Source organism: Armigeres subalbatus, unplaced genomic scaffold (assembly GCF_024139115.2).
Source record: "Armigeres subalbatus isolate Guangzhou_Male unplaced genomic scaffold, GZ_Asu_2 Contig653, whole genome shotgun sequence".
NCBI lineage: Eukaryota > Metazoa > Arthropoda > Insecta > Diptera > Culicidae > Armigeres > Armigeres subalbatus.
In genome coordinates, this window is record NW_026943428.1 from 1 (window position 1) to 24,290 (window position 24,290).

At 39.5% G+C, this 24,290-nt stretch overlaps 1 protein-coding gene and 3 long non-coding RNA genes across 4 annotated transcripts; 2 read left to right on the forward strand and 2 right to left on the reverse strand.

Moving 5' to 3' along the window:
• Positions 1-7,372: 7,372 nt before the first annotated feature.
• Positions 7,373-7,716, reverse strand: LOC134204534 (uncharacterized). The gene is made up of 3 exons (XR_009977888.1): positions 7,642-7,716; positions 7,504-7,575; positions 7,373-7,400 (listed from the first exon to the last, which is right to left on the reverse strand). It is a non-coding gene; the product is annotated as an uncharacterized LOC134204534 (long non-coding RNA).
• A 3,262-nt stretch (positions 7,717-10,978) lies between these two features.
• LOC134204535 (uncharacterized) lies at positions 10,979-11,810 on the forward strand. The gene is made up of 3 exons (XR_009977889.1): positions 10,979-11,079; positions 11,492-11,604; positions 11,675-11,810. It is a non-coding gene; the product is annotated as an uncharacterized LOC134204535 (long non-coding RNA).
• A 1,428-nt stretch (positions 11,811-13,238) lies between these two features.
• Positions 13,239-13,999, forward strand: LOC134204532 (uncharacterized). The gene is made up of 3 exons (XR_009977887.1): positions 13,239-13,346; positions 13,759-13,871; positions 13,942-13,999. It is a non-coding gene; the product is annotated as an uncharacterized LOC134204532 (long non-coding RNA).
• Positions 14,000-17,434: 3,435 nt separating this feature from the next.
• Positions 17,435-19,627, reverse strand: LOC134204533 (uncharacterized). The gene is made up of 5 exons (XM_062679350.1): positions 19,414-19,627; positions 18,924-19,343; positions 18,576-18,650; positions 18,034-18,413; positions 17,435-17,971 (listed from the first exon to the last, which is right to left on the reverse strand). The coding sequence occupies exons 1-5, from the start codon at positions 19,625-19,627 to the stop codon at positions 17,435-17,437; spliced, it is 1,626 nt and encodes a 541-aa protein (XP_062535334.1).
• Between the last annotated feature and the right edge of the window lie 4,663 nt (positions 19,628-24,290).

Below are 24,290 nucleotides of genomic sequence, written 5' to 3' on the forward strand. Positions count from 1 at the left end.
TCCGTTTGTCTTATCACTTGATTTTAACAGCCAATTTTTACTAAAAAAAACACAAGAAAACATTATATACACTTTTAAATACTTTTTAGATTTCAACAATTACTTTTATAATTTTGTTTTAAAGCAACGCGCACTTTTTCTAACTGGTCTAGGACAGAAAAGAAGCTTCACGAGGTGATTCATTCCTTTTTATAATCTGTAGGTAGTAAATTCCATACAAACCCGAGGTTTGACAAATGTATCCCTTCGGCTCAAAATCTGGCTACCCTTCCAAGTGTAACCCAATTTTGATTTGTGGGGTTACATACGACCTTAACCCGAACCGCTGTCAATGAGTGTGAGTGCGAGTGGCTATAACGAGTGCGACTGTCTTAAACAGGTGGCTCTGCGCATTTTTCCTGACAGCTAAGGATTCAGCCACCAGTGAGGCTGTCAGTTATATTTATTAGGGTGGGTCTAGGAATTATGGGTTCTCACTGGCAGGGGTGACTTTTAGGTATGGAACTTGTGGAGGAGCCAACAAGCTTAAAAGTTGGAACCAACGGTTACAATTACCCCGTCATCCCAGTTCAAGAAGAATGCAATTCATTCTTCTTGACTAGGCAAGAGGTGTACGTATAGTGAACATTCAAATCAACATCAAATTTGTTTTATTCCCAAAACAAGATGTGTTGTACGAATATGTTTGGCAACACTGTGCCTCCGGAGTAACTCTTTCACTCATTTGGAAAGACAACATACATAAGTCACTCACCAACACAAAAAAACATAAGGTGTCAACGCCTAATCAAAACAAAACAAATTTAACAGCAAGAAGGAAAGCGTATTTGGAAAGTTGTTTTCTCCTTAGGTAAGTACCACTTGAATTTAGTCTGAATCAAGTTTGAATGAATTATTTCATTGTGTGTTCCTTAAAGAATTTGTGCGCACATTCCACAGGTGCTTTGGCGTTTTATCAGTTTAGGTACCATTCATCTTAGTGTCATTCACAGCCTGTTATGAGGAACAGACAATGAAACGAGTCATTCTAGGATTTGGATTTAGGTTGAGCTCGTTTTGCGGGCGTGTTATGGTTTTCGATTGCACGACTGGTGTTTTTATTTTCTCTTTTATTTACAGATACAACTATGTTCCTTTAGCTTCGGCCGCAGCTATCTTCAGGAGAGTTTTATTTGATACGTATCATTTGGATGTTAAGTTGAAACATATTTTTGTTTGTTTACTTTTTATTTTCAGAGATTACCGGGTTTCAGATCTGCTGCTGAGAAAACCCCTATGGATTTCCCGTTATCGTCAGCCAGCTCATATGAAGAAGAACCGACACGAGCAAGGATAGTGCATGGTAAATAGCAAGGACCTAATTTAGCATTGTAGTTGTTGGGAGCGGAGGATTGACGGAAGTTCCGTTTGAAAACTTTTTGACCAACCGAAAAAGTTGGTGCAAATGACTTATGCCTGAGATTGTAAGCTTGTGAATTCTTGCCAAACTGTTTCTTAAGATTTTTGTGCACCAAATCATAAATAGACTGATCCATCTGCAGTTTTCTTTCAATCCGTTCCCCATCCGAAAGTTCCTCGATGTCCCTGTCTAGGCGGTGCTCGTCTCCTCGACTCACGATTTCGTGACCGAAAAGTATACGGTAAGGACTAAATCCGGTAGCTCCATGAGGAGTAGTATTTATGGCATATTCAATTTCAGGAACACGACTGTCCCACTGCCTTTGATCATACCTCGCATAGGTTCTAATACAGGCATTAATGGTTCGATTCAAGCGTTCCACTGGGTTAGCCTGACTGTGGTGTCTAGGGTTCGTCCAATGTTGGATGTGGAATTTTTGCAAAAGATCCTTGAATTGGGTGGACAGGAAAGTTGACGCATTGTCCGACATAAGAAATTCTGGTGCGGAATACCTCCGAAACCAACCGGTCTCCAGGATTTCGCAGACTAGGGGTGCCGTGATTTTTCGCACTGGTGTAAGAAGACAAAACTTGGAAAATACATCCATCACTACGAATAGGTGTGAGTTTCCTGTTTTGCTTCTGGGTAATGACTGTATAAAGTCTATGGCAATCATTTGAAATGGCTTCAGAAAGCAAGCCGGGGCAAACCAACAGCCGGATGTTGCGACTGATTAGAGGGTTTACTTACGTGACACACAGTGCATTTACGGATATGCGTTCGAACATCGTTTGCAAGGTTTGGCCAGTAGTATTTCTTCTTAATCCTAGCAATAGTTTTGTCCGTTCCGAGATGGAGAGCATCGTCGTGCTCCTCCACAAGGACATTTTCACGCATTTCGTTAGGAACACACACCTTCCACTCGAAGTGGTAGTCCAGTGAGTCACTCTGGGTGGATACAAACTTTTCTAAAATCCCATTTTCTAAGCGGAAATCTTTATATTTTTCAGGTTCTTCAGTGACTTTTTGGAGCAGCTTTGTGTACCAGTCTGTACTCTGCCGATTTAGTGACAGAACTTCCACGGATCGTGAGAGCGTATCCGGCACGACGTTGTCTATTCCTCGCCGATGCTTGATAAGCATATCATGCCGTTGGAGTTCTATACTCCACCGACAGAGCCTAGAGGAAGTACGCCAGCTACTGCGGAGGATGTAAGTGAGGCCGAGGCATCGGTTATTACCGTAAACCTCGATCCCTCAACATAGCAGCGGAACTTTTCTACTGATTTTAGGACGGCTAAAGCCTCTTTTTCTGTGGCAAAGTATCTCTGTTCAGGACCGGTTAATTTTTGGGAATAATAGGCTATTGGCTGTTCCGTTCCCTCCAAGTCTTGGGTCAAAACTCCGGCGATTGCCGTATCACTGGCGTCGCAGTGTATGCAAAAGGGTTTGCTAAAATCGGGGTTAGCGAGTATTGGAGCACTTATCAATAACTCCTTGATTCTGGTAAACGCCAGTTCGGCGGCCTCGTTCCATCTGATGGACTTAGGCTTGTCCTTCAATAAATCGGTTAATGGGCGCACAACTTCACTAAAACTGGCAATGAAGCGCCGGTAATAGTTACACATTCCCAAGAAACGACGCAAAGCGCGAATGCTATGCGGCCGTTCAATGTTGATAATCGCTTCTACACGGTCCGGATTTGGTTTAAGACCTTGGTTTGTGAGAATGTACCCGAGGTACGGAAGCTCGGAGAGACAAAATTTGGATTTTTGAATATTGATGGACAAATTTGCCCGGTTCAGTCGTGCTGCAACTTCGGTTAACAACCTGATGTGGTGCTCGAAAGTCTCACTGACGACGATTATATCGTCCAAGTAGACAAAAACGTGTGGTTCGAGCTCACCCGCCCCCAATACCCTGTCCATTAACCGTGACAGCGTTGCTGGGCTATTGACAAGCCCAAAGGGCATGCGGGTGAACTGAAATAATCCTCGACCGAGTACTGAGAAAGCGGTATACTTTTTTGATTTTGGGTGGAGGGAGATTTGTAAAAAAGCTTTTGACAAATCAATTGTGGAAATGAATTTGCATGGCCCTACTCGGCTAAGGATTCGGTCCGCATGGGGTAATGGATATGAATCTCTGACCGTACGCTCGTTCAACTTGCGAGCATCTAGGCATAGGCGGACGGTGTTATCCGGTTTGTCTACCGGAACGAGTCTTAGTGCCCAATTGCTATACGAACGTTCGATAATGCCAGCCTCGAGCATACTATCGAGTTCGTTATTGATTTGCTCTTGTCGTTTCGGAGACGTTGGAAACGGGTTAATACGGACAGGGGCTGACTGTTTAGCTTCGTCAGTCAACTCAATTCGATGACATATCAGAGGAGTCGATTCTAACTGACCTTCAACTGCCACTTTAAATTGATTCTTGACCAATTCTAGTTCATGTAGTTGTTCTTCAGTCAAAGGCCGGTCTTCTTGGAGAGTTTGTATTTCTTCCACCGCGGCTGATTGGACACTGGGAACAATCCCAAATGCCTTCCAGAAGTCGGTCCCTAACAGTAGGCGCCTTCGTAGCTCTGGGACTACTAATGCCTCGATTAATTTCGTTTGGCCGTTAAAGGATACAGGGAGGTGGACAAAACCCGTAACCTCAAGTTTTTGTCCACTGGCCGTTACCAGGTCCACATTGGACGGAAATAGTTTTAGTTTACAAGCTTTGATAAGTTTCAATGAACCAATACCCAGAATGCTACGATGTGCTCCGCTATCGAGTAATCCGATAATTGGATTGTCGAAAACGGTTATTTGAACAAAGGGACGGTCGTCATCCTCTAGATGGACAAAAAGTTCATCGAGGTAGGCTACATCTGTGGAGATATACTCGTTGTTTTGGACTCGGCGATAGCCGGATTGAAGGAGTTTAGTGGGTAACGTTGGAGTTGAGGGTTTTTGAATGGATTTTGGACTGACCTGCCCTCCCAGACAGTCTATTGTGCGTTTTTTGCACAGTATGGGCAATCCTTAGTGTCGACCCTATGTAAGCCGCACCTAACACAAAATTTGTACCTTGGTTGGTTACATTCTTTGTGCGTATGGCCATGCCTTCTGCAATTGAAGCAAGTGCCAGCCTTTGGGGAACATGGTTATTAACCCAAGCCTGAAATTCTATGGATTCTTCGGTTCTAGTAGTGTCTTTCGAGTTTCTAGGAGTATCACGTGACGGTTTACTCGACTGTTCTTCCTCTTCTGAGCCATCTCGCGGCGACCGGTAATAACTTTTAGATTTGTACGTTCTTTTCGATTCATCTATCGGTGGCTTTGCCTTCTTTTTAGGCTCACGGGCGAGTTCGTTCACCTGCGACTTATTTCGCGACACGTTTTGCTCGGGATTATTCGTGGTGTATTTATACCAGTAGGTAGCATCGAGCTGCCTACCAAACCGCTTAAGATCGACGAGGTTATTTATATTCGACGCGACCGCGTGACCTTTATAATCTGATCGGAGGTTTCGATTTACTATTTCGAATTTCTTGGCCTCAGACATCGGTTTCGTGAGTGAATTAAAAATCCTTTGCATCTCCGAAAGATAATCCGAGAATTTTTCTTTCGGGCCCTGTTTTCGCGATATTGCCTTGATCTCGTTCACGTGATCGTGATCAGGACTCAGGAACTCGCGTTTCAGTTCCGTGACAAGTTCATTCCAGCTACCGAAATCTTCATTTTCTACCCCGGACATGAACCAAGATTTCGCTTGATCCTTGAAGAGGTATATCGCGGAGCAGAAGAGTTCCTTTTGAAACGTTTTCTGATTTCGCGTAAAACTCGACTTCTTTAATGAATTTCATTAAATTTTGGCCACTGTCTTTCCCATCATACTTGATGTTCCAGTCCGATATTGGCCTGCGTTTATGATAATCGCGGCGGCGGTGATCTTTTTTCTTTCTACCCACGGAATGATCTGACGACGTAGAAGATTTTTCGGATTCTGAATCTGTAACTGATTCAGATGTCTCAACCTGTAGAATAGGTTTTGACTGCTTCTGCAAAGGAAATTTCCGTAACATCTGTTCCGACTGATTCGTGTTCAAACTTCCGTCCGGACACGGCCATCCGAAAGGATATGGCGGGAAACCGAATGGATAATACGCGGCAAGACCTCCTAAGTCTTTGTTAGAGGGTTGCTTGTACGACTTTAAAACGCGGTGACTCGAAGACTTTATAGGACCTACTGCACCCAATTCTTCTTCTTCATTTTCAGAATCCCATTCTCCTGTGGATGCTTCTCCTTAGAGTGGTGTGGTGTTCCTGTGGAATTTGGTTTCGATTGGTTCGTCTTGGGAATTGCTCCCAGTTTTAAATTTGAGACTGATTTAACAATTTCTTGTAACATCTCATTTCTGACCGAGTGTATCGGTGAGAATATTGAAAAGTAAGTATTCATTAATCCCCGGATCGCACTGATGAGTTTGTCAAAATCAGTTAAATCCTCGTCGTTCTCAGCGTGCTCCTGCGCTCGACGAATTCGGGCAAAGTAATGTACCAACCTGGTTTTAAGGCTGTCTTTTAACCCTTCGAAGCGGACTTCGTTGGTTAAATAAGCTCTTATCTTCTCTACATTAGTATCTATAATTTTAATTTCTTCGTCTACCGATATATTGCATCTAAGGAAGCTTGTATCTTCTGCACTAGAATCCTTTTTTAGGTGATCCCTGAGTCTCCTCTGAATCGCAGAACGAGACTCGGTATGATCGAATTGAACTGCTCTTACGGTTAATTCATATTCTATTTCGTGTTTCTCTAAATGATGTACCATCAAACGCTTATACTGCAACTCTAGATCCAAATCCATTTTGTTCGAACTCGCTATTTGGTTTGAAGAACCGACTGTTTAAAACAAGGAGTGTTTTCTCCCCCTCCGTTAGGGAAAATTTGAATGTTGACGAATGCCACTAAATTTTTTGCTGGGCGCCAATTTGTAAGCCCCTGGCTGCTCAATGGGAAAATTCGTTTGGGAAATACTGCCGAGCACGGGGTCGCTTATTACTAGTTGCACTGTCAGAGACCCTTACAACACTCCTTCGGCACTCACCTGATCAGAAGCTGGATTCTGGACGTCGATTGTCAAACTCAGGTACTCATAACCAGGAGAATCAATCAAAGTAGAAAAGGTTCGATTACAGCGGACCAGCCAGATTAAGGACTGGGTACCATCATTCAACACGTGAAAGGAAAATGATCCAAAAGAGCATATAATGGGAATTGCGTTTTTGAATAAAGCTAACCACCGAGTTTAAAGCTTACATTCTAAATTTATTTGCTCACGCAGGAGCATGATCGTTCATAGGGAGGTTGCTACATAATGGTGTACTTGGCTTGCTTGGTGGATTGTCCGGATGATGATGGCCGGGGGCGACTGGGGGGAACTGGCGTTGTTATAGCTGTCAGTTTCGCAGATCGGACGGTAATGATGGCCGGAGTATCGGGTGGGCTGATGGCGGCTGACCACGGTAGGTTAACCCTAGCAGCGGGTTGACCGTTTGGAATGGGCTCGATGGCGGTGGTTTACGGTCGGCTCGCACACGAAGCGGCTAAGGCTTGGAAGAGTAATTGGCTCTGGACACAGATTGGTCGGAACATCCGACAGGCCGTCCACTTTCGACCGGTTCTCGGAATCGAATTCTTGAAAGACGAGGGAACAGGTTGGCTGGACGATGTGGTGAGTTGTCCGAACGGAGTGCCTTCGAGGCAGGTTGGCCACGAAGAAGCGAGAACTGCCGAATTCCAAAATGGCGGACGGTGGTCGTATGTGCCTGTTTCCAAGATGGCGTCGATGAAACACTTGTGGCCGACGAGTTCGATAACGGTTGCCCAATCCTGCCTATAAATGTGGCCCAATCCTGCCTATGCTCTCGGGAAACCTATTGGCCGTAGTCGGATCTCCGGAATGAACTCAGACGTCCAAAAGAAAAAGAAAAGGCCCAATTATGGACCTGCACGTGGATGATTAGTCCCGCAATTACACCTTGCCACACTCCCTTTCACACATCACAAGTACACCATAACCTCCAAATCGCAATTAAACAATATAATTACCTTTTCTTATTTGATTCTCTGTACTATTTTACACTTGTTTTTTTTTTCTTCTCATCAAAGCTCACGAATTAGCTATTAAGCAAAACACATTATTATAAATACAATTACTTTGTTTTTAAATGGCCTTTTTTTACTAACCGTACTAATAGCACGTAAATTATTGATTTTATCTCCGTTTGTCTTATCACTTGATTTTAACAGCCAATTTTTACTAAAAACACAAGAAAACATTATATACGCTTTTAAATACTCTTTAGATCTTACCAATTACTTTTATTATTTTGTTTTTAAGCAACGCGCACTTTTTCTAACTGGTCTAGGACAGAAAAGAAGCTTCACGAGGTGATTCATTCCTTTTTATAATCTATAGGTAGTAAATTCCATACAAACCCGAGGTTTGACAAATCTGGTTACCCTTCCAACCCAAGTGTAATCCAATTTTGATGTGTGGGCGTGGGGTTACCTACGACCTTAACCCGAACCGCTGTCAATGAGTGTGAGTGCGAGTGGCTATAACGAGTGCGACTGTCTTAAACGGGTGGCTCTGCGCATTTTTCCTGACAGCTAAGGATTCAGCCACCAGTGAGGCTGTCAGTTATATTTATTAGGGTGGGTCTAGGAATTATGGGTTCTCACTGGCAGGGGTGACTTTTAGGTATGGAACTTGTGGAGGAGCCAACAAGCTTAAAAGTTGGAACCAACGGTTACATCTCTCACCTTCCGTAATATCGCTGCGTATGTCGTCTTGTCGCTCACTTCGACTATCAAGGCGTCCCCCTTGACCCGCTCACGAGAAGAGCGATGTTTTTCTTTCTTCTTCTGCTCCTTCTTCTTTTCCACGTACTCCTTCTGCTTCTTTCTCTTCTCTCGCTGACTTTCCACGGTTTGCCAATCACCGTTCTTGACGCCTTCCTTCAGTACGCTAGCACTATCTTGCACGTTCCGCTGCTTCTTCGGGATTTCCTGCTCTCCTGGAGAGTCCCTGCTTCGCTTCTCCGTGCGAGTATTTCGGGAGCTCATTGGTGTTTGCAGTGCCTCGACTGTTGTATGCTCCGCTGCATCTTTCAGTGCTTTTTCAGCTGCTTCCGCTCTTCTTTTGAGCGCGTTCTGTTCGTGCTCAGCAGATTTAACGGCGGACTTGATGCTCGTCACTAGAAGCTTGATCTTCGTGTGAACATTGTGCTTGTCCTTCACGAAGTCATAGAGCTCGTTGACTCGCTTCCGCACCTCCATCAGGTTGGACCTCCCCAAATTGTAGATCCTCCTGAATATCACTACTTTCCGATTTTGGGGTGGACACCCTATTTCCGGATCCTAGCTCCTGTTGGCCTGCCTGGTTCTCAGCAGCCTTGGCCATACTGCTGGTACTTGCTACTGCTGCCTGCGCCATCACTGGAGATCGCTGCAGCCTCCCACTCTTTGCGAAAACATTCGCACCGCCTGCTCCTTCGTTGATTGTAGAATTTGTTTCCATGTAAAAGGGTCCCCCTCCGGGCCGTTATCTCTTCCTGTTGTAGATAGTCGCCTCTTGTGATCCCATGGGTGCCTTTGTAACAGTGAGGTCCATGCAAGGGTTGACTCCGGTGCCTTATAACACCGTGTTCAGAGCCGGATCGGCGTAAATCAGGAATGGTGCATCTGAACCTACTACCCACCGGTATAGGTGACAAGTGTTGAGCGTTACCGGAGGCCTGCCAGGTTGTTTACCGGGACGGAGGCAGACGAACCATTAGCCTGCTTGCCATTTCAAAAGATGTCACTCTTTTTACTCAGGAAACAGAATAGCTCGACTGTCGGCCCATATACGCCTAATCCTATCCAAAACCGAGAATCGTCCAATGTCGTTTGCCGTGACCAGTATACCATAATCAGGATCTTACTGGCATCAATCCTGATGTGCCGGTTGGCACACCTGTTGGGCTTGTGTGCTTTGAGCGGCGCACGGTCGCTGTGATAGGGCCTGCTTGCAAACACATGCAGCTTTTTATAGAGGTTCAACAGAGCCCACTGTCAAACCCCACCACGTTCTAGACAGGCCCCTAACTCGTAGTGACCATGGGGAGGGATCGTCAAGCCCTTGGACAAAGTCCCTGCTGCCCCCTGTGTGTGTGTGTGTGTGTGTGTGTGTGTGTGTGTGTGTGTGTGTGTGTGTGTGTGTGTGTGTGTGTGTGTGTGTGTGTGTGTGTGTGTGTGTGTGTGTGTGTGTGTGTGTGTGTGTGTGTGTGTGTGTGTGTGTGTGTGTGTGTGTGTGTGTGTGTGTGTGTGTGTGTGTGTGTGTGTGTGTGTGTGTGTGTGTGTGTGTGTGTGTGTGTGTGTGTGTGTGTGTGTGTGTGTGTGTGTGTGTGTGTGTGTGTGTGTGTGTGTGTGTGTGTGTGTGTGTGTGTGTGTGTGTGTGTGTGTGTGTGTGTGTGTGTGTGTGTGTGTGTGTGTGTGTGTGTGTGTGTGTGTGTGTGTGTGTGTGTGTGTGTGTGTGTGTGTGTGTGTGTGTGTGTGTGTGTGTGTGTGTGTGTGTGTGTGTGTGTGTGTGTGTGTGTGTGTGTGTGTGTGTGTGTGTGTGTGTGTGTGTGTGTGTGTGTGTGTGTGTGTGTGTGTGTGTGTGTGTGTGTGTGTGTGTGTGTGTGTGTGTGTGTGTGTGTGTGTGTGTGTGTGTGTGTGTGTGTGTGTGTGTGTGTGTGTGTGTGTGTGTGTGTGTGTGTGTGTGTGTGTGTGTGTGTGTGTGTGTGTGTGTGTGTGTGTGTGTGTGTGTGTGTGTGTGTGTGTGTGTGTGTGTGTGTGTGTGTGTGTGTGTGTGTGTGTGTGTGTGTGTGTGTGTGTGTGTGTGTGTGTGTGTGTGTGTGTGTGTGTGTGTGTGTGTGTGTGTGTGTGTGTGTGTGTGTGTGTGTGTGTGTGTGTGTGTGTGTGTGTGGATGTGTGTACCCGGATAAAATTTACAGTAACTTGTATGATATAACCCATTGAAATACAATAGATTGTGTGGCAAAACAATTCAAACTATTGTATGCTTATTGTAAAATGTTCACGGTTGTAAAAGATCTTTATTGTACGTACATTAAAATAACAATATATTTAAATGTTTCCGATATATTCTATTATATTTTTATTGTTCGCTTATGTTTAGTATTTCTCATCCAAAAACTACACAAATTGTAAAAGTATTCGGTTTGGATGATCTGAAAATTCGTCTAATGTTATTGAATTAATATAATTTTGGAATATTTCATGGATTTATTATATTGATGAAATAACAATTGAAAACAATAAAATTACAATAGCTTTGTTTGTTAAATAAATAAAAATGTTATACCGATTCTCAAGTATATATTTCCATATTGAAGGTCTTGTTGCAGGTCTAGAAATGTTATGCAATACAAATTTGATTTCAAAAAATTAAAGGGAACAAAAACTTTTGCCTATCATTTTACTCGGAGAATGGCTAGATTCATTTGAGCGTGTACAGTTTTGTTTATAATTAGTGAAGGGATGGAAATAATGAAACTGTATGGTGCAAAAAGTGTATTTTTCATTACAGTTTCTGCTGCTGGGCAAGCGGTAGATCACTATGGCTTCTGTACCGTGGTAAGTATCTGAAGTGTTGAAGCGCGTTAGAGCATTATTACTGGGCGCGAGTATTTTGATCACCCTCACTCACCCATTTTCGGTTATCATTTTGGTGGCTGCATTCCGTATCGACGTTCGACGTTTGATAGTTCATCAAATAGTAGCGCTGTTATTTGGTCAATTTGGTCACCTGTCAGCTGCGCTACTGTTTTAGCAGCGCGTTTAGTAGCGACCGATAAAGTGCCAAGTAATGATACTGCGCTGACAAACGGTTTATACTCACCACCGGTAATCGTAATCTTATTGTTCTACAAAAGTTCAATGAACATAATGAACGCAGTGGTTCATCCCGAACAAAAAATAAATGAAAATTTTATCATCATAATACCTGATGACATGCCTGGTAACATGTATCCTTGTTCCTTTACAGAAATGAAGCTTATGATAAATAAAATACTGCTGCTTGCTGGTCACTGATTCAAGATCGTTCAGTGGCTACCATTGGCCAATCTCACCAACGGAATATAATAAGAACTAATGCAGGTAATTTTTTCTTTTCTTCTCGACGTATTTTTTCTAACTGACATTCTTTTATAATTTACATTTTTCACAGGTTTATATTGTCTATTCGGAACAAAGTTAGTACGCTTTTTAAACCGATGTTGGATTTTTCTCCAGATACAGGCAACCCACTTAATTTTGGAAGTAGTGCGCTGGATTCGTCTAAAGATATGCTAAACAACCGAAGGAAAATAAAATAATTTGTAAAACAATTAATTGTATTGTATTTTTATTGTAATATTGGAGTAGAATGTATTCTAAATCCTGTTGGATTTCTATTGTAAAACAATAGAAACAGTAATTCTAGATTGCTTTGAGAATAGGTCGTATGTGCAAGAGAGAGGCTCTCTTTGTTCACGCTCTCTTTCGCTTGTACATAAGCTAATTTTGCATATTTTGCCACATTTTCACTTCAGAACGCTAGACAAAGCTATAATCTTTAGATATCTGCCAAGAAATCTGAAGTAAACTTTATTATAGATCTGTAATAATCGAAAGAGAATGGAGGCAAAGAGAGACTCTCTTGTGCACATACGACCTATTCTCAAAGCACTCTAGAATTAAAACACAATGTTTTCTATTGTTTTGTCGCTCGAAATCATCCCATTGAAGAACCGTAAAATCAATTGTTTTGCTCCAAATTTTGTATAGAAAATTTTTGATTTTTTATTGTAAAGATACATAGCAACCCCCCTTTTTAATTGTAAAAGTCCCATTAACCATTCATTTTATCGTGGAAAACCATTATTTCTCATGTGATTTTATTGTCAAAATTCCATTATATTCAATGGTAAAAATTATGTTTTAAATGGTGTTGTAACAACAAAATTTATGATATTTTAATGATATTTTTATCCGGGTAGCCCCGGGAATTTTTTTTTGTTAAACACGTTTCATATAGAAGGAGTTGACCGATTCGAGTGCAACTAGTTTCATTCGACGGAGAAACTTTCCTAGTTGGACACTACCCAGCAAACCAGAAATCGCATAAGAAGGAACATTTGAAATTGTATAAATGTAAATTTTAAGTTGGAGTGTGTGTGTGTGTGTGTGTGTGGATGTGTGTACCCGGATAAAAATTTACAGTAACTTGTATGACATAACCCATTGAAATACAATAGATTGTGTGGCAAACAATTCAAACTATTGTATGCTTATTGTAAAATGTTCACGGTTGTAAAAGATCTTTATTGTACGTACATTAAAATAACAATATATTTAAATGTTTCCTATATATTCTATTATATTTTTATTGTTCGCTTATGTTTAGTATTTCTCATCCAAAAACTACACAAATTTTAAAAGTATTCGGTTTGGATGATCTGAAAATTCGTCTAATGTTATTGAATTAATATAATTTTGGAATATTTCATGGATTTATTATATTGATGAAATAACAATTGACAACAATAAAATTACAATAGCTTTGTTTGTTAAATAAATAAAATGTTATACCGATTCTCAAGTATATATTTCCATATTGAAGGTCTTGTTGCAGGTCTAGAAATGTTATGCAATACAAATTTGATTTCAAAAATTAAAGGAACAAAAACTTTTGCCTATCATTTTACTCGGAGAATGGCTAGATTCATTTGAGCGTGTACAGTTTTGTTTATAATTAGTGAAGGGATGAAAATAATGAAACTGTATGATGCAAAAGTGTATTTTTCATTACAGTTTCTGCTGCTGGGCAAGCGGTAGATCACTATGGCTTCTGTACCGTGGTTAGTATCTGAAGTGTTGAAGCGCGTTAGAGCATTATTACTGGGCGCGAGTATTTTGATCACCCTCACTCACCCATTTTCGGTTATCATTTTGGTGGCTGCATTCCGTATCGACGTTCGACGTTTGATAGTTCATCAAATAGTAGCGCTGTTATTTGGTCAATTTGGTCACCTGTCAGCTGCGCTACTGTTTTAGCAGCGCGTTTAGTAGCGACCGATAAAGTGCCAAGTAATGATACTGCGCTGACAAACGGTTTATACTCACCACCGGTAATCGTAATCTTATTGTTCTACAAAAGTTCAATGAACATAATGAACGCAGTGGTTCATCCCGAACAAAAAATAAATGAAAATTTTATCATCATAATACCTGATGGCATGCCTGGTAACATGTATCCTTGTTCCTTTACAGAAATGAAGCTTATGATAAATAAAATACTGCTGCTTGCTGGTCACTGATTCAAGATCGTTCAGTGGCTACCATTTGCCAATCTCACCAACGGAATATAATAAGAACTAATGGAGGTATTTTTTTCTTTTCTTCCCGACGTATTTTTTCTAACTGACATTCTTTTATAATTTACATTTTTCACAGGTTTATATTGTCTATTCGGAACAAAGTTAGTACGCTTTTTAAACCGATGTTGGATTTTCCTCCAGATACAGGCAACCCACTTAATTTTGGAAGTAGTGCGCTGGATTCGTCTAAAGATATGCTAATCAACCGAAGGAAAATAAAATAATTTGTAAAACAATTAATTGTATTGTATTTTTATTGTAATATTGGAGTAGAATGTATTCTAAATCCTGTTGGATTTCTATTGTAAAACAATAGAAACAGTAATTCTAGATTGCTTTGAGAATAGGTCGTATGTGCAAGAGAGAGGCTCTTTTGTTCACGCTCTCTTTCGCTTGTACATAAGCTAATTTTGCATATTTTGCCACATTTTCACTTCAGAACGCTAGACAAAGCTATAATCTTTAGATATCTGCCAAGAAATCTGAAGTAAACTTTATTATAGATCTGTAATAATCGAAAGAGAATGGAGGCAAAGAGAGACTCTCTTGTGCACATACGACCTATTCTCAAAGCACTCTAGAATTGTAAACATTTAAAACACAATGTTTTCTATTGTTTTGTCGCTCGAAATCATCCCATTGAAGAACCGTAAAATCAATTGTTTTGCTCCAAATTTTGTATAGAAAATTTTGATTTTTTTATTGTAAAGATACATAACAACCCCCCTTTTTAATTGTAAAAGTCCCATTTACCATTCATTTTATCGTGGAAAAGCATTATTTCTCATGTGATTTTATTGTCAAAATTCCATTATATTCAATGGTAAAAATTATGTTTTAAATGGTGTTGTAACAACAAAATTTATGATATTTTAATGATATTTTTTATCCGGGTAGCCCCGGGAATTTTTTTTTGTTAAACACGTTTCATAGAGAAGGACTTGACCGATTTGAGTGTAACTAGTTTCATTCAACGGAGAAACTTTCCTAGTTGGACACTACCCAGCAAACCAGAAATCGCATAAGAAGGAACATTTGAAATTGTATAAATGTAAATTTTAGGTTGGAGTCATATAAGATGCAATATACTGTTGAATGAAGTGGTTTAAAATAATAGAGAGTGAATTTGATTGTCAAACAATTTCAACCCGAATCATATATAATTTCAACTTGATATGAACATTAGTATAATTTAATAATGTCACTATTATATGACTAAAGGTTGCTTATTAAGATCATTAAACAACATCTGCATTGAACTCATACATGAGATCAAATGATGTCCAGATGGAATCATATAACATGTTTTGTACGACAATGTTAATACGAAGTCATATGAATTCATCTTGTATAATATTGCTAGTACCACCTAGTACTTTGCACAATATTTTTCTGTATAAGGGAAAAACATTGTAAAAATGTATACATTTGTTATGAAAAATAAACTTACTCGTATTCGCAAAAGCAGAGAATACAGTAGATTATTACAAAAGCATAAGAAAATGCAGAATGTGCCTATGGAAGCAGATAATACTGATTTTCCGAATACCGATTCTTCGAATAACGATTTTCCGATACTGCAACAGGATTCGGATTTCAACTCGACGATTAATTTAAACGATCCCGTGGAACTGCACATACTTGATGAACCAACAAATCAAACATCTCGAGGTATATTACCCATTAATAGCAATATAAAAGTTAAAGTTATTAAATCTTGAATGATTCCAGATACCATATTGACAGCCGTTCGGAAATGGGCATCTCATTTTCTAATTTCCCAGACAGCGTTGAAAGCATTAGTTGAAATTCTCAACACTTATTTGCGAAGTGATCTTCCGAAAGATCCCAGGACGCTGATGAAAACTCCCAGATGCCTCGAAATTATAGAAATGAAAGATGGCGGCAAATATTGGCACCATGGATTGGAGAAAAGCCTTCAAAATCGATTAAAGCATGTTACTACTGATTTGTCCATATCGATCAACATAAACGTTGATGGGCTTCCTATCTACAAAAGCAGTGCAAATCATTTTTGGCCAATTATTGCTAATATTCATGAGCTCTCTCATATTCAACCCATGGTCATTGGCATTTATTACGGAGTGAGTAAACCCAAGGATGCTGATGAATTTCTAATGCCGATGATAAAAGAACTGCTATTGCTTTTGAATTCTGGGGTACTCATCAACAGTCACAGAATTTCTTTGAAAATTCGAGCATTTATATGTGACAGCCCTGCAAGGGCGTTTATAAAATGCGTTAAGAATTTCAACGGTAAGCACGGTTGTTTAAATGCATTACTAAATTTCCCTTTATTCCCACGATGCTCGAACAGTCGTGTTTCCTAAAGTCGATGCTGAAATGAGAACAGACCAACTATTCCGTAGAGGTGAGTACACGGATCATCAGCGGAGTTTATCACCATTGACAGCACTACCAATCGACATGGTACAGGACGTAATTGTATCTGACGCATTACATCTGCTAGAATTAGGCGTGATGCGTAAGCTACTAAACGCTTGGCGGACGGGATCGATGACTAAAAAAGTAAAATGGAGTGTACAAGAAAAGAAAGCAATTTCAGTAAAGCTAGTCGCACTAAAGCTGCCGAATGAAATACATCGTCGCATGCGGTCATTAGACCACATATCACTTTGGAAAGGCTTGGAGTACCGAATCTTTCTAAACTATGTAGGAGTAGTGCTGCTAAAAGATTATCTTCCTTCCAAATATTATGAGCATTTCTTATTATTATTTTGTGCTGTACGAATTTGCTCGGTAGACGCATATAAGGAGTTACTACCAATTGCGCGCATACTTTTCATTCAATATATTAACGACTATAAAACGCTGTATGGAACTGCATTTGTGACAAGTAATGTGCATAATCTTTGCCACGTAGTTGATGAAGTTGAGAAGTTCGGTTCGTTGATATCATTGTCAGCGTATCCTTTCGAAAATAGTTTGCATTCACTGAAAAAAACTGGTTAAGGCAGGACCTAATCCTCTAGCACAGGTAGCAAACCGGGTAATAGAGACAGAACACGCCAAGGATTCACGTACACTAATTGTTCCTGATAACTCAAAAGCTATTCATGTACAAAAGAATGCTAAAATTAGCAAAATAGTTTTGCCTGAGTTCACATTAACCAATGAATCCAAAACAAATGGTTCCTTACTAAAGATCAAAAATAGTAGGAATGACAGACGTCGACAACAGCGATGAAGGAGTACTAATCAAAGGAAAGTTTTTATTACATAAGCAAGACTTTTTCCCAAAACCAATTAAGTCCTCATTTTTGCATATTTTCAGTTCAAGGATAAATAATAACTCCTCAAGTATTGAATTATATAAGCCAGACACTATTCTTTGTAAAATGGTGGCAGTTCATTGTAAGAAGGAGACAGTTTTCATTCCTTTGATGCATACGTTAAAAAATTATAAATAAAGCGAGACTAAATAATGTATGAATGTAATAAAGCATATAACAAAAAAAATAACAACTTCATTTATTGCAAAAAAATTAAATAACAAGAGTCAAACAGGCAAAAAATCAAAATAAACCTCACTCAGAAGAGTCATCACTGTCAACTGACGCATGGTCTCTCTCGTCATCATCAGAAGATTCGGTCGGATGTGTAAAATAGTCTTCCTCGTTGGTCGCATCATCAGAATCATTCACATTTTCGGCGTCCTGTGACAATGATGCTGTAGCCAAAGTTTGTTGGTCATTGGCTGCACACTGATCGTCGATTCGAAGTTTCTTCCTCGGAACACTTCGCTTACAACGACATGTGGATTTGCGGAGCACTTTCTTGTTGGATCGGGTTTTGCAGTGTCTGAATAGCCTTACCTTGCAAAACTTTTCCAAATCTTGTTTTTTGTACGTAGGATCACCGATTTGTACAAGCTTCAACATCAAATCTGTCACGTTCCCGAATTCGCGAAAACCTCGAGACGATTTTTCTCCCCTGTTCACTCCAGTCCACGTAAACTTATTCCAGAACTGTCTAGTGAAGAGACAGTCCGCTATCACGTAACACGCATTGTCGCCTTTGCCAGCGTATGCATTCGGTACAATGATGCGAGCGTAGTACTCCAACTATAAAATTCAAAAATACGTACATAAAATAAGAAACAGTGATTCAATATGAAATAACTTACAAATTTAGCTTGCAGTGTCCCGTCGTTCAATTCAATGTTGAACTGCTCAACATCTTCCTCGGTGTCGATGAGAGGACGTTTTTCGATGATGATATCGTTGGTTGATGAGGTTTTATCTTTCTCTTTATCCATAACTTCAAAAACAGCTGCAAGACGCGGAAAATTTGATTCAAAGCATTTGTCCACTGCTTTGGCTACCGCCTGCTCAACAGCTTTGGATACTGTCTGCTCAACAGCTTTGGAAACCGCTTGAGAAACGGCCTTTTCGATAACTTTGCCCAGATGAGATTCGATAGCCATAGGAACAGAGTCATTCACAGAATCACAAATTGCTTGTTTGATCAGCGCGTCAAGATCAGTCACATCTTCGTTAGAATCATCTGTAATTGTGCAAAAAATTAAGCATTATAATAAAACTTAAGAAAATTAATCGTTCACGCGTTTTGACACTGTTTTATGTATCATAAAATGTGCCCTTTCTACTCTAGAAATCAATATCGTTTATGGTTGGCTTTGAAATATAAGGGACAAAAATCGCTCACCAGTTTGCATCATATTTCCTTGATGAAGGAAACCAGTCCCAGTGTTGGTCATCGATGTCGTGTATGTGTCAAGATCTGAAAATAACAAAAAAAAACTGTTTTTATCATTTCATCATTTACATGCTAAAACTAGGTATCTGCATTTCAACAACTTTTCAGTAGACCATTTGGAAAACAAATCAATTGTTATTATTTGCATTGATGAGCACTTTATTGTGTTTAGATACCTCTTTGGAAAAGTGTTCAAATTGTTTAATTTTGTTTTGCAGACACACAATTTTAGCACTAAGGGATCGTTCAATGTTACATTTACATCCCTTTGATATGATCTTTATCGCTTATATTTACCTTGGTCATTATTTGAAATCAGCAGCTCGCCTGGTCCGATCTTTGGAACGATCTGTCCTACTACATCAAGGGAAGTTTGAGCGTTTCCGTGGTCGGATGGGCTTGATATACCGGAATTCAACAGCGCAGCGTTGATTTCTACCATAAACGGAGGGGCTCCAGGCCTTACATTCTGGTGGCCGAATGATGTCGATGGTTGTTCGTCGTATGGTTTTTGTTCAGGAGACAGTGATCCTACAGACAGTATCTGTGGCATGCTTAACGAAGAAATCGTTTCTGGAACTGGTGATCGCAGTATCTGTGGAGGTACTAGAGGCAGCTTCTGTTGAGTCAGCGTCCGTGGAAGTGATGATGGGAGTGTCTGTGGAGGCGTTGAAGACAGCATTTGCCCAGCATTCAGATGCTTTTTCTTCACGAGAGCTATATGAAAAACGCAAAGCAAAGGTTTTCTTTAATTCATGCTTAATTTCTTACCAAAGTATCTTCATACCTACACAGAGCTCATTCAACTCATCTAATTTAGTTGCCGGTTTCTTTTTCTTCTTCTTAGCGAGTACCTTCTTCTTCCCTTCGAAATCCGAAACATCTTTTCTGGCCAATTCTTCCACAGCCGCCTCCGCTGGTGCCAGGTTCCGGAACTTTTTAGTAACCATCACTGGAATGGCCTTCGTTGCTCCGTGAAAACTGGTACCGTCCTTCCGCATTCTCTCAATTTTATCGTTGCTGATGGATTTTGGCCACATCAAAAATCCTCCTTTCACCCAACTCATGGAAACTGTAAGCACTTGTAGCCGACCATTCTCGAGGAACTGCACAACACCAAACATCTAAAACAAATCATTATTCAATCAAACAAACAGAAATATTTGTTATAGAATACTTACTTTATCTAACCTTTTTATGCAAAACTTTCACACGCACCAGAACGAACGTTGAGTTGGCTTGTTTACATTTCTGTGGGTAACGTCTTGATGGCAGTGCAACCAGAAATTTTTTCTTCAACTTTTCGAGCACTTTATTTTTCTCAAAAAAAATCACTCAGTATATTTTTAATAATCCTTCCTAGCTAGAAAATTTGAACGTAATACGTTCAATTAGCAATATTTAACGCATTATAGCGTAATTCAGTAGTTGTTAAATTATTGTTGACCAAGCAACATTTAGAAGCCGAATATTTATACAAAGTATATAGCCGAGTCCCTGGGAACAATGTTAGTGATCAGCTTTCAAAATCATTTCGAATTATAAATACGTTCGAATGAAATTGTATGAGAGCAGGACGAAATCACGTAAGATATAAAAAAAATTGCATAAGGGGATTAGAATATTGTTCTGCACAGTAGTCATTTATAAGATCAGAATGAGTTTGATTAAATCATAAATGCATAATTCGAAAGTAAATGAAACCTACTGCTCTCCAAGCAACAGGTGTATTTAGGAGTGAGGATTGTCGATGGACTATCGAATCAGCGATGAATGGTTCGAGGCTGGACGCTGCTGCTGATAAAAATAAATTCATAGGTCACAACATTGTAACATTTCACATACAATTAAAGATAAAAATGTGTTCCTCGGCATTTCGATCATTAAATCGAATACAAGAATCTTACTTTTTTTTATTGCTGATGGTAATTATGTATTGTTCCATTAGTGGATTTATATACTACCAATATTGAATATAATTATCCAAATTTATTCCAACAATAATCCAAATGACCATTCAGTACAATTTTAGAGTTATGCAAACGGAATCGTTAATGAGTTATGCATTGGTACAAGCGAGATCATTTATGAGTTGTACATAGTAAAAACGAAATTATTCAGAATACAATTTGAAATTAAAGATAAGGTTGTATAAAGTGTCTAATAAGGTTGCAAAATGCGGAAGCAATTTTTGATATATGTACGCATATGGCCTTCAAATATGTGCACGTAGAGCTGTTTTCAGCATTTTAAACGACTATTTTTTACCGCATATTGATTCACTTAAAAGAACTATAAATACCTTACGTGATCAAAATTGTTGGCTGGGTATTGTTTTTGTTTGCTAATAACTCATTCGGTTTGAATAATATTTCTATTTTTCTTTTAACAAATACGCTGTTTACATGCACACTTTAAGTCATTAATCAATTTAGCCGTGACGCAATCCATTACTCTCATAGTTGAGTAATTCTTAAGTATCGTGATATAATCGCATCAAAGCTTTGAACCGCCAAAATGTAGGCAATTTACGTTGCATTTACCATACTAATTCGAATTCAACACATTGGGTCGTATGAATAAAAAGTAGTAAGTTCAACTTTACTACATTTTCAGTAGTAAACGTCACTTGTGGAACATGTTCGTATGAAACCGTCTAAGACGAATTAAGTACTGTCCATTTAATTCCACTAGTTACTAGTTAATTAACTAGTTAATTAACTAGTGGAATTAAATGGACAGTACTTAATTCGTCTTAGACGGTTTAATACATTCCACTAAAAGAGCTTAATATATTTTTCTGATGTTCGTATGAATAAAAGAGACTTTACTACACTACACTTTTCGAACATACTACAAACAACTGTTTCGGTATGAATAAAAGAAGAGTTTACTACTGATTTATTGTAGTCTGCTCAAGACGTTGCTACTCATGTTAAAAATGCAAATTATTCATCAGAATCGAAGCGAATCGGCTTTGTTCTTGAAAATAGAAGTCCAATTGAAGAAAAACAAACAAAGCAGACATGTCTTTTGTTGATTTGCTGCAAAAAAATGATGAAATCATCATCGTCATCGTGGGGTCTATTTTGTTTTGACGTTTCTGCATGTAGTAAATGGTAGTAAACTGTAGTAAAAGCTAAGTTCGAATGTAGCATATGCCATAAGTTCGAAAAAGTTTTTATTCATATCAAACATGTAGTTTTCTCTGTGGACTTTATTTTTGAGTAGATGCTACAAGCGTTGAGTTTTGCTACTTTTTATTCATACGACCCATTGAATCGAGAAAGGCATAATCACCACTGGTGGATAAATTTGTTTTTTTTTTTTTTCGTGTCGCACTGCAGCGGCAAATTTGTGTCTAAGAGCACTCCAAAATAAGGACGCTGTTAAAATTAACAAAGGTGAGTATATAAAAAAACAATAGAATATTTTTCATACTAACAGTAATAATTTTCAGTTCTCATGAAACAAATTTTCATCGGGAAGTTCCCTAACGACGTAAGCACGCCACAACTAAATCAGACTCGGTCAACTGCGAAAAAAAAATGTGGTTGTATACAAGAATCGGCCGCTTGACATAAACTACGTAAAATCAAATATAGTAAACTGAATCAATTTTCCGCTCTATATAGAAGAGTAGGATCTATCCCGTCGACACTACTACACAGCTTTAGCATCTTCTCCCGCTCTGTGAGGGAGTAGGGACCCCATTGTCTAGCAGCTGGACCACTCCATTCATACACTCCTGTTCAACAATTGATAATACCCTGAAAGTAGGCAATTGCCAAGGATTGGAACGCGCTTCATAGGAGATGCATGAAAGAATTAAATTGTCAATAGCTTAGCGTTGACACTCAAAAGTTTCGATACTGGAAAATTGGTGGAGAGTTTGCGAATCGACTGATATATAAATCTTTAAAATCCATTGGAAGATAAAGGACTTATTAATGTTACAAATCTCACATGATTTCGTGACGGTCCCCAATTTTGAAATTTTCATTTTACACCCTGACGTATCCGAGTCTTCTCCTTAGACGTAGTTTACGTAAAAACGAGGCACTAATGCTGGAGAAAATCCGCAGTTGTAGATCTCAAACGATCAGGAGACGCCGATTTATGATAATATTATACTCGAGATGATACTTATTATTTTTCGTTTTTTTTCGTGGAAAAAACTAATAAAGTTTCGTGAACAATTTCAACCTTGAAATCTGAGGTGAACCGGTCAATGGCCGAAAACCTCATTAATAAAGACAATAAAAAAAACCTTGAAATCAACATAATTTTGTCGCAGCCGAACAACACCATCAGCGGAATCCACTCGCGTATGACGTAGAAACCAAATCTACGTGTTTTCGATCTAAGAAACGGACAATGAATGACCATCATAATACCTTTCATCATCAACGCGCATCCATCGGATAGATGGTTTCTCTTTCTAGCATACACAATCACATCCTAATCGCACTTTTTATCTTCTTTCGTTCAGTTTTCAGGGCATCCTGCTAAGAGGAATATATTGTGCTTCCAGTTGAAAACCGAAGTGAGCTCTCGCGACGATTGAGTTTTTCCTTATTTCATGATGTCGCAACTGCATCGCGACTAGTGCGCATCTATGCCACCGCCGTGCGCCTTGATGCGCACTAGTCGCGACGTAGTTGCGACAAAAGGAAACGGGAGAAAACTCGATTGTCGCGAGAGCTCACTTCGGTTTTCAACTGGAAGTACAATACATTTGTAAAAACCAAATCTACTTCCTTCAAGGAACCGCGAAACAACTCACTTGACGGTTCCTTTCACTCAAATCCGACCTTGTGTGGAAGAAGCCAAAAATAAGTAAAACGCGAAAAAATCCGGTGAGTACTTTGCCTTTACTCCCGTGTTGAATTTTCACCCACTATGAAGTTTCACCAACTCAAATTTATGTTATTTTCACTCACTCGAGACTATGGTGAAAACAACTCAAATTTGGCTTCTTCCACGGAACAGCACACGTTGGGTCGATGCAGCTCTCTTTGTTTATAATAACATTCATGAGAGGGAGTGAGAAAACTACCTAATATTGAGTTAAAAATTTGAACTTCGTACTCAAAGTTGAGTTCTTTAAACTTTTTTTTAGGTTCTTTATTTTTTCTGTGTATCTTCTTGTAAAACCTCTGTGTTACACTGTTATTAAGAATAAGCAAATGTGTTCTACTAATTCAAAGCAATGATTACATCATATTATCATATCTCCCACAAATTTGTTTTCTCTTATTATTTAAAAAAGAATGATAGCATTTCAATAAGAATCAGCAGGATATTCCTATCTACCGAATATTTCGGTAAATTCAAAACATTACCGATCTCCACTATTCACCTTTTATGTATCAACAAACAGATACGCATTTCGCATAATTGGAAGAATAATAGTCTTTTAACCTTGTAGCATTTCCCCTAAGACGCTCTAAAATAATTAATTATTACCGATCTGTTCGGTAAAATTTACATTTCGCGGAGAGTGTTCAGATAACCGAAGGGTCGGTAATTTATTCGTTCACCGAACTCATTACCGAGCGTTCAGCTGTTGAGAATTCGGTAAATGAATTACCGAAGTCGGTGATTTATTCTAAGTGTGTATATCTGTCGATAGTATAATAAGCTGATTGCATTTGGAGCAGC